At 37.7% G+C, this 16,515-nt stretch overlaps 1 protein-coding gene across 1 annotated transcript in view; it reads left to right on the top strand.

Annotated features, from left to right (window-relative positions):
- The first annotated feature begins 695 nt into the window (after positions 1-695).
- Positions 696-16,515, top strand: part of LOC146731532 (uncharacterized) — a 30,919-nt gene continuing 15,099 nt past the window's right edge. The window contains exons 1-6 of the mRNA XM_085493328.1: positions 696-740; positions 903-1,001; positions 1,245-1,343; positions 3,239-3,337; positions 3,581-3,679; positions 10,558-10,656. Of these exons, the coding sequence (XP_085349454.1) occupies positions 696-740; positions 903-1,001; positions 1,245-1,343; positions 3,239-3,337; positions 3,581-3,679; positions 10,558-10,656 (540 nt within the window). The remainder of the gene's footprint in view (positions 741-902; positions 1,002-1,244; positions 1,344-3,238; positions 3,338-3,580; positions 3,680-10,557; positions 10,657-16,515) is intronic.

Here is a 16,515-nt window from a genome sequence, read left to right as displayed (position 1 = left end):
TAAACAATACATGTTAGCAGTGGCTGGTTTCATCACTAAACTAGAGATAAGTGTTCATATAACACTACACCTCATGTAAACAATACACAGTAGCAGTGGCTGGTTTCATCACTAAACTAGAGATAAGTGTTCATATAACACTACACCTCATGTAAACAATACATGTTAGCAGTGGCTGGTTTCATCACTAAACTAGAGATAAGTGTTTATATAACACTACACCTCATGTAAACAATACAGAGTAGCAGTGGGTGATTTCATCACTAAACTAGAGATAAGTGTTCATATAACACTATACCTCATGTAAACAATACATGGTAGCAGTGGCTGGTTTCATCACTAAACTAGAGATAAGTGTTCATATAATACTACACCTCATGTAAACAATACATAGTAACAGTGGGTGGTTTCATCACTAAACTAGAGATAAGTGTTTATATAACACTACACCTCATGTAAACAATACACAGTAGCAGTGGCTGGTTTCATCACTAAACTAGAGATAAGTGTTTATATAACACTACACCTCATGTAAACAATACACAGTAGCAGTGGGTGGTTTCATCACTAAACTAGAGATAAGGTGTCAATTTAACACTACACTCCATGTTAGCAGTGGCTTGTTTCTCCATTGAAGTAGAGATAAGGATTCATTAAACACTACACACTCCATGATACCGCCCAGCCCATACATAATGAGAGTAGATGGTTTCATCACTGAGCTAGAGATAAGGAATCACGTAACACTATACACCAAGTAAAAACTTTGTAATCCTATCTCTATTATTGATGCATTTTGAATGTGCGTTTCCTATGGATGGAAAATTTGGTGACATCAGACAAAAAAAATCACTACTGTATATGTTGCTTATTTATTTTATGCTAATTTTATGCCAATTTAGGACAACACGACTGTTTTGCACAGTGCAGCTATTGGAGGTAATGTGACTGTTATTCAAAAATTAGTTGATGCACAATTAGACTTGGAAGCAAAAGACAAGGTAATACTCAATGAGAACAAATTACATTTCCTGTTTTCTGTGCCTAAGTGAAGTGGAGATATATTATCTAGAATGAGTATAATTGTGTTTCATATAGCAATATCTCAAACTCTGAAACATGATATAATCACAAAAAACTATACAAAGACACCACCGATGTTATCTTCAGAGAATGCTCATGCTATACTCAGTTGTAGTGGTTACGTTAATAATGAACAATATGACCATTGTTATATTTTATAGGGGGGCAGTACACCACTGCATCATGCATGTCAGTATGGTGGTATTGCTGCAGTCGAAAAATGTCTTACTTTGGGAGCTGATATACATGCTAGAAATGAGGTGAGTATCAAAATTGATAAACAGTTTCATGTAACAATACACTTATTGTGAAAATTATATAATGTAATGTAGGTTTTGGTTAAAAATGGGAGCTAAGGTTAGAAAGTCATACAATTGTATATACACCAATTAAACAGTACATGGTGCACTCACACATTGTAAGAATGGGTGGTAGTTTTATGACTAAACTTAATGCGATAAGTGTTAATATAACTCTACACTCCATGGAAACAATACACAGTCGCAGCGGCTGGTTTCATCACTAAACTAGAGATAAGTGTTCATATAACGTACACTACATCTCATGTAAACAATACATAGTAGCAGTGGCTGGTTTCATAACTAAACTAGAGATAAATGTTTATATAACACTACACCTCATGTAAACAATACACAGTAGCAGTGGCTGGTTTCATCACTAAACTAGAGATAAGTGTTCATATAACAGTACATCTCATGTAACAATACATGTTAGCAGTGGCTGGTTTCATCACTAAACTAGAGATAAGTGTTCATATAACGTACACTACATCTCATGTAAACAATACATAGTAGCAGTGGCTGGTTTCATAACTAAACTAGAGATAAATGTTTATATAACACTACACCTCATGTAAACAATACACAGTAGCAGTGGCTGGTTTCATAACTAAACTAGAGATAAATGTTTATATAACACTACACTCCATGTAAACAATACACAGTAGCAGTGGCTGGTTTCATCACTAAACTAGAGATAAGTGTTCATATAACACTACACTCCATGTAAACAATACACATTAGCAGTGGCTGGTTTCATCACTAAACTAGAGATAAGTGTTTATATAACACTACACCTCATGTAAACAATACACAGTAGCAGTGGCTGGTTTCATCACTAAACTAGAGATAAGTGTTCATATAACACTACACCTCATGTAAACAATACACAGTAGCAGTGGCTGGTTTCATAACTAAACTAGAGATAAATGTTTATATAACACTACACCTCATGTAAACAATACACAGTAGCAATGGCTGGTTTCATCACTAAACTAGAGATAAGTGTTCATATAACACTACACTCCATGTAAACAATACACAGTAGCAGTGGCTGGTTTCATCACTAAACTAGAGATAAGTGTTCATATAACACTACACTCCATGTAAACAATACACATTAGCAGTGGCTGGTTTCATCACTAAACTAGAGATAAGTGTTCATATAACACTACACCTCATGTAAACAATACACAGTAGCAGTGGCTGGTTTCATAACTAAACTAGAGATAAATGTTTATATAACACTACACCTCATGTAAACAATACACAGTAGCAGTGGCTGGTTTCATCACTAAACTAGAGATAAGTGTTCATATAACACTACACCTCATGTAAACAATACATGTTAGCAGTGGCTGGTTTCATCACTAAACTAGAGATAAGTGTTCATATAACACTACACCTCATGTAAACAATACACAGTAGCTGTGGCTGGTTTCATCACTAAACTAGAGATAAGTGTTCATATAATACTACACCTCATGTAAACAATACACAGTAGCAGTGGGTGGTTTCATCACTAAACTAGAGATAAGGTGTCATTTAACACTACACTCCATGGTAGCAGTGGCTTGTTTCTCCACTGAAGTAGAGATAAGGATTCATTCAACACTACACACTCCATGATACCGCCCAGCCCATACATAATGAGAGTAGATGGATTCATCACTGAGCTAGAGATAAGGAATCACGTAACACTATACACCAAGTAAAAACTTTGTAATCCTATCTCTATTATTGATGCATTTTGAATGTGCGTTTCCTATGGATGGAAAATTTGGTGACATCAGACAAAAAAAATCACTACTGTATATGTTGCTTATTTATTTTATGCTAATTTTATGCCAATTTAGGACAACACTACTGTTTTGCACAGTGCAGCTATTGGAGGTAATGTGACTGTTATTCAAAAATTAGTTGATGCACAATTAGACTTGGAAGCAAAAGACAAGGTAATACTCAATGAGAACAAATTACATTTCCTGTTTTCTGTGCCCAAGTGAAGTGGAGATATATTATGTAGAATGAGTATAATTGTGTTTCATATAGCAATATCTCAAACTCTGAAACATGATATAATCACAAAAAACTATACAAAGACACCACCGATGTTATCTTCAGAGAATGCTCATGCTATACTCAGTTGTAGTGGTTACGTTAATAATCAACAATATGACCATTGTTATATTTTATAGGGGGGCAGTACACCACTGCATCATGCATGTCAGTATGGTGGTATTGCTGCAGTCGAAAAATGTCTTACTTTGGGAGCTGATATACATGCTAGAAATGAGGTGAGTATCAAAATTGATAAACAGTTTCATGTAACAATACACTTATTGTGAAAATTATATAATGTAATGTAGGTTTTGGTTAAAAATGGGAGCTAAGGTTAGAAAGTCATACAATTGTATATACACCAATTAAACAGTACATGGTGCACTCACACATGGTAAGAATGGCTGGAAGTTTCATCACTAAACTAGAGATAAGTGTTCATATAACAGTACATCTCATGTAACAATACATGTTAGCAGTGGCTGGTTTCATCACTAAACTAGAGATAAGTGTTCATATAACGTACACTACATCTCATGTAAACAATACATAGTAGCAGTGGCTGGTTTCATAACTAAACTAGAGATAAATGTTTATATAACACTACACCTCATGTAAACAATACACAGTAGCAGTGGCTGATTTCATCACTAAACTAGAGATAAGTGTTCATATAACACTACACTCCATGTAAACAATACACAGTAGTAGTGGCTGGTTTCATCACTAAACTAGAGATAAGTGTTCATATAACACTACACCTCATGTAAACAATACACAGTAGCAGTGGCTGGTTTCATAACTAGAGATAAATGTTTATATAACACTACACCTCATGTAAACAATACACAGTAGCAGTGGCTGGTTTCATCACTAAACTAGAGATAAGTGTTTATATAACACTACACCTCATGTAAACAATACACAGTAGCAGTGGCTGGTTTCATCACTAAACTAGAGATAAGTGTTTATATAACACTACACCTTATGTAAACAATACACAGTAGCAGTGGCTGGTTTCATCACTAAACTAGAGATAAGTGTTCATATAACACTACACCTCATGTAAACAATACACAGTAGCAGTGGCTGGTTTCATCACTAAACTAGAGATAAGTGTTTATATAACACTACACCTTATGTAAACAATACATGTTAGCAGTGGCTGGTTTCATAACTAAACTAGAGATAAATGTTTATATAACACTACACCTCATGTAAACAATACACAGTAGCAGTGGCTGATTTCATCACTAAACTAGAGATAAGTGTTCATATAACACTACACCTCATGTAAACAATACACAGTAGCAGTAGCCTGGTTTCATCACTTAACTAGAGATAAGTGTTTATATAACTACACCTCATGTAAACAATACACAGTAGCAGTGGCTGGTTTCATTACTAAACTGGAGATTAGGTGTCATAAAACACTACACACCATGTAAACAATACATGGTAGCAGTGCCTTGTTTCTTCACTGAAGCAGAGATAAGTAGTCATATAACACTACACACTCTATGATACTGGCCAGCCCATACATAATGACAGTAGATGGTTTCATCACTGAGCCAGAGATAAGGGATCATGTAACCCTATACACCATGTAAACGCTTTGTAATCGTATCACTATTGTTGATGCATTTAAATTTGCATTTCTTACAGTACTCATTTCGCCCAACCGCCCGCCCGCTTCCGGATTTCAATCGCTTTTTTTTCGCTCGCTTTGTTCATTTCGACCGTACCATTTTTTTTTGCCCGCGAAAATCCGGAAGTATCCGCTCGCCTGACAGCGCAACCGCCCGCATTTACAGTTCATTACCTACTGTTTCATGTACAAGTGTATCATTTTTGTTTTTATGATGTTAAAATAAGAATAAATACAATCAGAAATTTATAGAACGTCCGTTGAAAAATTACGGTGGATCACACGGCCATATAAAATTGGTAATAATACATACGCGTAGTAATAATGTCCACCATAAACAAGATCGAACCAAACATGTGAAATCAAATACGGCACTGACACAGACACAACTAATATGAAATAAAACCATTCTATTTTTGGTGGAGAGCGAAAAATGTCTACTGTAGAGTACGGTATTCGTTGAGTAACCGTGTGTAGGGTGACGGTTGTCATGCACGCATGGTTTGGGTTTAACACGGGTCAAGTTGTAGCATAGACCCTCTACTGGAGGGTCTATGGTTGTAGTTATGTTAAAATATAACAATTGAAGAATATCTGCAGGAATAGTAAGACTGTGAAAAAAAAGACCAATCGATTGTTATAGAATGACCGTAGTGTACAATTTGTCAAACAAATACAATACTTGCAAATGTAATGTCGGCCAGCGCCCATCTTACTTGTCCGAAGTTGTCGAAGCCGACATCAATGGAGTGTCATGAATTTGTTTTTGCGTATCTGTTGACCGACTTAATTAACTGATTATTAGCGAATTGCTGTGTTATGTCCGTCATCGTGTAGGTCTATTTGAAGTTTTGGACGGAACTTGGCTCAGTGATTTGGAACTAATTACGAGATATCCGTCGCGATTCTGACAGTTTACATCCATAGTTATTAATGTAGTGAACGATTAATCAAAAGATATGACGTATTCAGTACTTAGTATGATTGGCTTTATGATTGAAGGTTACGCCTTAGATTCTTTTTACTGCTTTGTAATTGGTTAGAGTTTTGAAAATGAATAAAGAGAGTTTGAGTTGGTCTTGAAGAGTACTCCACAATAGACGCAGTCTAAGTCTAGAGCAGTCCTGGAGAGACTTGGGGCGAGTGTTGACGCAGTCTAAGAGAGTCTTGGGTCAGCCTTGGATAGTCTTGGGGACTTTTCCCCAGGGCGCTGTGTCTTGTAGAGTGCTCGATTGACCGACTAAGACGAGAGCTGAAACGTATTTCGTTGTGTGTGCCTTATTTGACTGTAAAGTTAAAGTGACTTTCCCGATCCCGTACCTCAAGGGGACGAGATAGAGAGACGAGACGAGATTCCCCCTGACAAGTGTGGAGAACCCCAGATAGAAAGAGATTTCCCCCTGATAGGAGATCGCGTTTTTTAACTAGGCGGCTGGCAAGCGAACTAACACATTACATAAACTTGTTGAATTACAATTATGGTTTTTATTTTTGCGCCCAATGTCTCGTTATAAAATAAAAGATTCAAATTTTGCAGGGTTTTCCGTTTTGCGAACTCTGGGCGAAATACTTCCATGAGCTGTACGTAGTTCACTTACACAGTCAGCTGGCGCACACGTGGTAATAAAATAAATACGATATTTACTACATGGGGGCCGCCATCTTGAATGGCGCATAAAACTAAATAAGAGACAAGTTGTGAAACGCGTTTTTCAGATTCCTACAAATCAGGACAAAAATACCAATCTTTCACAAAAATACGGTCCGTTGGGGTTATATTAAGCCAACCGATAACAAAATTCGGCCGAATTCGTCGTTTTTGTGTGGAAAAATCCCTTGCATACGAACACCTAATTACGCGAAGAACATAGAACACTAAGCCGGGGTATTTGAAACTAAAAATTGGCATTCCAGCACAGCAGCCAATCAGCGACGGCCTAACGCTTAGATGCCAATTTCGGTTTCAAATACCCCGGCTTAGTGTTCTATGTTCTTCGCGTAATTAGGTGTTCGTATGCAAGGGATTTTTCCACACAAAAACGACGAATTCGGTTGAATTTTGTTATCGGTTGGCTTAATATAACTGTCATGAATTTGTTTTTGCGTATATCTGTTAACCGACTTAATTAACTGATTATTAGCGAATTGCTGTGTTATGTCTGTCATCGTTTAGGCTTATTTGAAGTTTTGGACGGAACTTGGCTCAGTGATTTGGAACTAATTACCAGATAACCGTCGCGATTCTGACAGTTTCTATTCATAGTTATTAATGTAGTGAACGATTAATCAAAAGTTATGACGTATTCAGTACTTAGTGTGATTGGCTTTATGATTGAAGGTTACGCCCTAGAGTCTTTTTTCTGTTTTGTAATTGGCTAGAGTTTTGAAAATGAATAAAGAGAGTTTTGAGTTGGTCTTGACGAATACTCCACGACAGACGCAGTCGAGAGAGCAGTCCTGGAGAGCCTTGGGGCGAGTGTTGACGCAGTCTAAGAGAGTCTTGGGTCAGCCTTGCGTTAGTCTTGGGAATTTTTCCCCAGGGCGCTGTGTCTTATAGAGTGCTCGATTGACCGACTAAGACGAGAGCTGAAACGTATTTCGTTGTGTGTGTCTTATTTGACTGTAAAGTATAAGTGACTTCCCCGATCCCGTACCTCAAGGGGACGAGATAGAGAGACGAGACGAGATTCCCCCTGACAAGTGTGGAGAACCCCAGATAGAAAGAGATTTCCCCCTGATAGGAGATCGCGTTTTTTAACTAGGCGGCTGGCAAGCGGACTAACACATTACATAAACTTGTTGAATTACAATTATGGTTTTTATTTTTGCGCCCAATGTCTCGTTATAAAATAAAAGATTCAAATTTTGCAGGGTTTTCCGTTTTGCGAACTCTGGGCGAAATACTTCCATGAGCTGTACGTAGTTCACTTACACAGTCAGCTGGCGCACACGTGGTAATAAAATAAATACGATATTTACTACATGGGGGCCGCCATCTTGAATGACGCATAAAACTAAATAAGAGACAAGTTGTGAAACGCGTTTTTCAGATTCCTACAAATCAGGACAAAAATACCAATCTTTCACAAAAATACGGTCCGTTGGGGTTATTATTCTTTCGTTTTGGGGGAAAAACCCTAAAAAAAACCTGATTTTGACAAGATAATTTAGAAATTGATATTAAGAATAATTCATAACGAAATGTATTCCACATGTACCCATAATTTTTTTTTCATAATTACAAACTATGCAGTGTGTTCAGCAATTCATGTATGAACAACAATTTTAATAAATGATTTTACTTGGTAAAATTACTGTATGTTTCTACATAAAAACAAAAGAATTTCACAATGTCTTTATTATCATAGCGTTGTTGGTAAACGTTGAAAATGATACATCCACGTGAACCTGCTTATATGAGATCGAAGGAGTCTCTGTTTTCAACAGCCGTATACATCTAACTGCGTCATCGCTAAGTTTCCTTGGTGGACCACGAGCTCTGTTCCTTGTTTGCACGTTATTTGTAAAGGTGCCCTTTGAAATGGCACATTTTCTCAATGTGTTAGCGAGTACTCCGCGGGGTATATAGCTTGTTCTCACATGTCGTGGCCTGTGGTAAGGCAGAGATGAAACAAACCAAAGTTTGCAGGAACAATCGATAGACTTTACTTTATTCAAAACATGGCTTCACCAACCAACAGGTACAATGCGCATGTGTGAACTACAAGCGCGGGAAATATGCTAATAAGACTAATATACTACATCACATCAGCATAATTTTTCTCTAATTCACTCATCGCTTTCCCACATGCACTTCTCGTTTTTTGCTGCTAACTTTTTTGCACTCTAATATGGTGTTGTTTTTGTCTTTCTAAACATAGAGTTTATTTTTGACATTCAACGAAATCGCTTGAATTTTGAATTTGATGACGGTTCGAATTTATCCACTTTTACACTGATCAACATTGCGTTCGAGTAGAGTTACTAGTAATTACAAGCCTGATTTACATTTTTCTTGCCGTGTTTTTCGTCAATGTATTAAATATAAGTGCTTTGGGAAATAACATAATTATATTGCGCGAGTGAAAGAGTTTGGTAAGACTGTCACACCACGTTTTATTTATTTCCAACGCGCGTGGTCGGCGCCTCTAATTGCGTTCATTTTGTATTTTTGTTTTCAAAATGTATCACTGGCTGCGTTTGTTTTGTTTTCCTCAACAATTAACTGTTCCGAGATCTCTTTCATTTTTCGTCCGGCTGCTGCCAATCCAATAATTCGTCACCGCATGAACTCAGACAAGCGATTAATCATCACAGTCATTATACTAGTAGTTTAAGTCCAATTGATTTGTAGAAATTCAGCTATGCGATAATTATACGTGCAGTTTTGTTTTGCGCACCCAGACACGAGCAAAGGTTAACCGATAGATTTTCTGGACTACAGCATTCGTATTACTTATGCAAATTGAGTAAGGGTCATAGTGTGAGTTGCGTTCGCAAATAACAAAGTGTCAAATTATTTTGAGCGCCGTTCGGAATAAATTTAGTCAAAATCACACACAGAAATACACACACAACACACAAATACTAGTACTCAATACATATCGCGATTGACCAGTTATATAGCTGCTTGAACTACACACACAAGGACGTAAATATGTAAATACAGGTCACAGTTCGACTTGCGTAGCAAACGTTACAATGTGTCAAGTGATTTGAAGGCGTCTTTGTCCCCTTCCCAAAACAGAGAAGCAATAGGCGTTGTGTTTTGAATCGTCATTAAAACCTAAATTTATTACGAATAAAAACTAAGTTTTATACATACAATGTACGATCATTGTTACTCCAGCGGTCGGTTGGCAAGCGGACAATGTTTCTGAAGCCAGCCATAGCAGGAGCGAGCGAGCGAACAAAAGCGAACGCGAGCGAGCGGGAAAAAAAGCGGTCGGTTTCCGGGCGGAAAGCAGCGAGCGGTCGGAAATTACGCGATATGCGGTCGGAAAAAAGGGATAAAAGCGGGAGATTGGGCGGAATGAGTACTGTATGGATAAAAAAAATGGTGACATCAGACAAAAACAAGTCACTACAATATATGTTCCTTAATTATTTTATGCCAATTTTTAGAACAACATTACTGTTTTGCACAGTGCAGCTATTGGAGGTAATGTGAATGTTATTCAAAAATTAGTTGATGCACAATTAGACTTGGAAGCAAAAGACAAGGTAATACTCAATGAGAACAAATTACATTTCCTGTTTTCTGTGCCTAAGTGAAGTGGAGATATATTATGTAGAATGAGTATAAATGTGTTTCAAATAGTAATATCTCAAATCCTGATACAAGATATAATCACAAAAAACTACACAAAGACACCACTGATGTCATCTCCAGAGAATGCTCATACTATACTCAGTTGTAGTAGTTACGCTATTAATGAACAATATGACCATTGTTATATTTTATAGGGGGACCATACACCACTACATTATGCATGTCAGTATGGTGGTATTGCTGCAGTGGAAAAATGTCTTACTTTGGGAGCTGATATACATGCTAGAACTGAGGTGAGTATCAAAATTGATAAACAGTTCCATGTAACAATACACTTATTGTGAAAATTATATAATAATGTTATTCAGGTTTTGGTTAAAAAAATGGGAGCTAAGGTTAGAAAGTCATATAATTGTATATACACCCATTAAACGAGGTATGTACGGTACCCTCTAGAAGGCATTTGAGACCAGTTTTGAGACTCTCCCACAGAGGAAGATGCCATTTGAGACCGTGTTTGAGACCGATTTAGAGACTCTCGGATGCCACATAGACCGGGAATGAGACCGTGTCTGAGACCAGCTTTAGAGACTCGCGGATGCCCTGCAGACCGGAAATGAGACCGTGTCTGAGACCAGCTGTAGAAACCGTCAATTCGCGCAGTCTGATTGGACAACCATCTGACATCAGAAAATTGTATTCTACTCTTTTCACCATGTATTTAGGAACAGAAAAATTGTCGATAGATTTATTAGCGTACGAGAAAATTAAAACGCTAAAAAAAGAGAAAAGAAAACGTGACAACAACATGAATATCTCATCTGGAGAATAGTTTGACGACATACAAGACTGTATTATGATTTACATGTAGTGTATTCTGAAATATGAAGCTGGGAATATTTAGTAACTGTGTTAATTGTTTGTAGCAATTGACGTAATCGTTAACAAACCCGATATCATCCAGAAAAACAGGCGCAAAATTCACCCAATTAGCCAGTTAACGGATAGTAACAATGATCTGTGGCCATCGTTAACGATCGTATTTGAGTTGCAAGTGTTTCTTTATTTGTCAATGCTAGGTTGGGGCGAAATGAAAGATTTTTAGCTCCATGGGTGAGTGGGAGTACGTCATAATTTAGAGAAAAGTTCCGCGATTTGCGTTACGCCGTTAGTATCAAGTATCAACAGAGGTGCGTAAAACCGCAGCTACCATTGGCTGGCGGTGCCCAAAAAAGGCGGCGTCCTGGCAACCAGGGAGACGGCTGTTCATTTCCCAAAAGCTGTATCTAGTTCTTGGCGCCAATGAGCAACGAACGAGATTACGTTTGTTGAACGTTGGGTCGCACGAGTTCCTGTTTAGCGAGTTAACGTGTTTTTACCGATGATAACTACACTTCTGTGATTATTTCAACGCTGATATGCCCATTCTCATTTTAACGAAACATATTACTACTGGTTTATATTTCGTGTCCATCTCTAATTTTATTTATACAAGTTAAAATGATTAGGTTGAAGTGCTCGGGCTCGTACTTCTATTTACCCCTAAACCTCAGACCCAATACGCAGCCCCTCTATCCCGGTCAAGCAACGCCAACGCCAGACATTTTTTTTTTCAATCTGGGTTGCGGTTAAACAAACTTCTTGTCCACGGCAGGGATAGAGGAACTTGTCACAAAACATGTACTTTATTTCTCCACATATTCTATGCATTCGTGTTTATGGTTTCTATCGGAAAATAACTCTGTTACCGAACTACATCAGTAACAACCATTGTAGTTTTCGTGTCCATTGTGGAAAATTTAACACCTCTGTGAGGTGTGACAACTTTTGAAGCCTTCTATTGTTTTCACCACGGTTACAATGCAAATCAATCTTATTACTAGTATTATGAACTCTGGTAATAATCTCGCCATGTAATTGTATTAATATTAACGTCACTATTTGCATATACATGTTTCAGGTTGAACGCGTTCGGTGTCTGGGGTTTTCTAAAAGGTCGTGTTTAAACTTATAAAGACCGACATGGTATATAAACAGGTGCGGGCGGAGTTCATTATTCGAATGAGTCGCCCTCACCCACATCAACAACGGTGACTAAAAGTTCCACAAAACACGAGAAACAGTGATTCATTGCATTATATTTTCTATTTTTCAAACGGGAGTGGCACCGTGAATGTCCAGGGAAGCCATAAATAAAAATAGTAGTGAATTTTACGGCTAGAGCATTTACTTTTGCCGGAGAAATGGGTTTCAAAAGCGTTGAGTTTCGAATTTGCCGGCACTGAAAGCTCCACCCACATTGTTTTCAAAATGCCTACCGGTACTTTGCATATGAGGTGAAAAAGCGCCACGAGTGCGTTGTTTGTGTTAGACAATACAATGAAAGGAATCACAGGAAAGAAAACACACACGAACTTCTTTGCAACGTCAAAACCAGACAGAATATAAAGTGTCTGTTTGAAAACACAGCCGGCGGTTGAAATCAACTTGTCAACGATAAACGACATTCAGAAGCCGTTCCCAACAATTTTGCCTGTGTAGTTATGATATACATAATTCTGAATAAATAAGCGAAAGAGATTCGCTGCCGCCGTGCTAGTCGGTAATGTTCTATCTCATTATTTCCGGATCGTAGCGAGAATGATTATTTTTATAGTGATCAACCACAGTCCCCCTCTATTCCTCTAGAGGGACTGTGGATCAACGAAGTACTACAATAAGACATTCACGTACAATTTCGTATGCAAAATGAGTAAGGACAGAGTACATTTTGTCGTGATATTGCTCGACCAAGTTTTGCCGTGATTGCGTTTCGGGCCAAATTGACATATATCCGATAAAAATGCACATTTACGCATTCTTGCGTTTGACTAGATCGGCATAGTTTGTAATTCTTTCTAGTTTGTCAAAAAAATAGACGATAACCTGTGGCTGCGAAAGAAATCTTAAGCAGTTTCACAATTCGTATTTCTCTGCCTGATGTCCGTGAACGACCGTTGAGTGGAAACCCCGGAAAACACTAAACCTGTCGAAAAACACTAAACCTGTCGAAAAACACTAAACCTGACAATAAAAACACTAAACCCGAGGTAAAGGGTGTATTATGGGTGTACCATAATCGTCCAGTGAATATTTGATTAAAAGAAAGCGAAAACATGAAATAGAACCCACGACGGTTTAGTCTTTTTCAACAGGTTTAGTCTTTTTCAATAGGTTTAGTGTTTTTCAACTGGTTTAGTGTTTTCCGGGGTTTCCACTCAACGGTGAACGACCTATCAATCAAATTCAAAATTGCGTGGGAACCTAGATGATACTTTGTAGCAAGTTCCTGTATAAATGGAAACAATGTCGCCGCTGATGTTCTTTCGTCGTTGCGCAGCCTAGCCAAAATAATTAAATGAGGCATGGGCACGAACACGTACGTGAATACGATAAAAAAATATTACGACCCGGTAATCGATTCAAGACACTCTTGCATGTGAGGTTATGGAAGATAATATTATTAGTAATAATAATAATAATAATAATAATAATAATAATAATAATAATAATAATAATAATAATAATAATAATAATAATAACTTTATTACACTACTAGTACTATGCCATCAGAGGTCGCAGTATAGTAAAGAAAAGAAAATACAAATCATAAAAAATACAGCAGCTAAACTATGATAATACATGTAGGTCAAATCCGTGAACGAATGCGTTTCATTTCACCTGGGTCTGAGATGATGCAAGGACAATCAACATAAATATTATTTGAATATACAGTTCTCTTAGTGGCATGGAGGTAAAAAGAGATCCTTTTCTAGCTCCATGTCTGGGGTAAAATGTGGTCGCTCAGAGACAAGAGATTTACTCTACGCAACGTAATTTATGTAAGTGAATATATATATTGAACATTGCAGCATAGATCGTGTCACTTTAGAATGAACTGTGCATACTAGTATACCCGACTTGAATACGGATTCCAACAAGCTGCCTCGTCACCGAAAATGAATTGTTTATTTCACTTTACAGGGCTCAAATCAGTAACTATACACATAAACAAAAGATTAGGACTATCTACATTTAATGAACGATTGACAGTTGCTGTCGTTGAATAATCAGTCAAATCAGAATACTAAGCTCCGCCAAGCCCATGGTTAGTAAATTATGTACTAGTATTCGCCAATAACAGTTCGATGACAATTGTTTGCTTCATTGTTTAATGGTAGAGTTAGTCTGTCTCTTGCCCGGTCTCTTGTTCACTAACAGTCACACACTGTTAACATCTGAACGTGTGAATAATTGTCTGTCATAAATTCAGACAGCCATGGTAAATATTTTATTTTACGTCAGTAAAAATGCGTGGTCACGCCTGTAAAAAGGTTATTCCTGCGTCACGCGCCGCCGATTACGTGAAAACACGGTTACAGTCTCTTTTAGCATGGAACTGCTTTTAGTAACCGTGGTGAAAACAATAGAAGGCTTCAAAAGTAGTCACACCTCACAGAGGTGTTAAATTTGCCACAATGGACACGAAAACTACAATGGTTGTTACTGGTGTAGTTCGGACACAGAGCACACATTTCCGAGATAAACCATAAACACGAAGTCATAGAATATATGAAGAAATAAAGTACATGTTTTGTGACGAGTTTCTCTATCCCTGTCGTGGGCAAGAAGTTTGTTTAACCGCAACCCGGATTGAAACAAAAAAAAATGTCTGGCGTTGCTTGACCGGGATAGAGGGGCTGTGTATTGGGTTTGAGGTTTAGGGCTAAATAGATGTACGAGCCCGAGCACTTCAACCTAACCATTTTAACTTGTATAAATAAAATTAGAGATGGACACAAAATATAAACCAGTAGTAATATGTTTCGTTAAAATGAAAATGGGCATCTCAGCGTTGAAATATTCACAGAAGTGTAGTTATCATCGGTAAAAACACGTTAACTCGCTAAACAGGAACTCGTGCATATGCGACCCAACGTTCAACAAACGTAATTTCGTTCGCTGCTCAATGGCGCCAAGAACTAATTACAGATAAAGGGAAATGAACAGCCGTCTCCTGGTTGCCGGGACGCCGGCTATTTTGGGCACCGTAGCTGCGGTTTCACGCACCTCTGTTGATACTTAGTACTATTTAAGGAACGCAAATCGCGGAACTTTTCTCTAAACTATGACGTACTCCCACTCACCCATGGAGCTAAAAAATTTTTTTTTTAGCTCCACGACTCGCCCCAACCTAGCATTGACAAATAAAAAAACACTTGCAACTCAAATACGATCGTTATCGATGGACACAGACCATTGTTACTACCCGTTAACTGGCTAATTGGGTGAATTTTGCGTCTGTTTTATTGAATAATATCGGGTTTGTTAACGATTACGTCAATTGCTACAAACAATCAACAAAGTTACTAAATATTCCGAGCTTCATGTTTCAGAATACACTACATCATAATAATACAGTCTTGTATGTCGTCAAACTATTCTCTTTTTTAGCGTCTTAATTTTCTCGTAGCTAACAAGTCTGTCAACAATTTTTCTGTTCCTAAATCTATGGTGAAAAGAGTAGAGAATACAATTTCGGATGTTAGAGGGTTGTCCAATCAGACTGCGCGAATTGACGGTCTCTAAAGCTTGTCTCAGACACGGTCTCATTCCCGGTCTATGTGGCATCCGAGAGTCTCTAAATCGGTCTCAAACACGGTCTCAAACGGCATCTTCCTCTGTGGGAGAGTCTCAAAACTGGTCTCAAATGCCTTCTAGAGGGTACCGTACATACCTCCATTAAACAGTACATTGTGCACTCACACATGGTATGAATGGCTGGCAGTTTCGTCACTAGAGATAAGTGTTTATATAACTCTACACCTCATGTAAACAATACATGTTAGCAGTGGCTGGTTTCATCACTAAACTAGAGATAAGTGTTCATATAAATCTACACCTCATGTAAACAATACATGTTAGCAGTGGCTGGTTTCATCACTAAACTAGAGATAAGTGTTCATATAACACTACACTCTATGTAAACAATACATGGTAGCAATGGCTGGTTTCATCACTAAACTAGAGATAAGTGTTTATATAACACTACACCTCATGTAAACAATACACAGTAGCAGTGGCTGGTTTCATCACTAAACTAGAGATAAGTG

The sequence above is a fragment of the Saccoglossus kowalevskii genome, chromosome 18 (genome assembly GCF_978046115.1).
Source record: "Saccoglossus kowalevskii chromosome 18, keSacKowa6.1, whole genome shotgun sequence".
In the NCBI taxonomy this organism is placed as follows: domain Eukaryota; kingdom Metazoa; phylum Hemichordata; class Enteropneusta; family Harrimaniidae; genus Saccoglossus; species Saccoglossus kowalevskii.
This window is presented reverse-complemented; position numbering and strand designations above follow the sequence as displayed.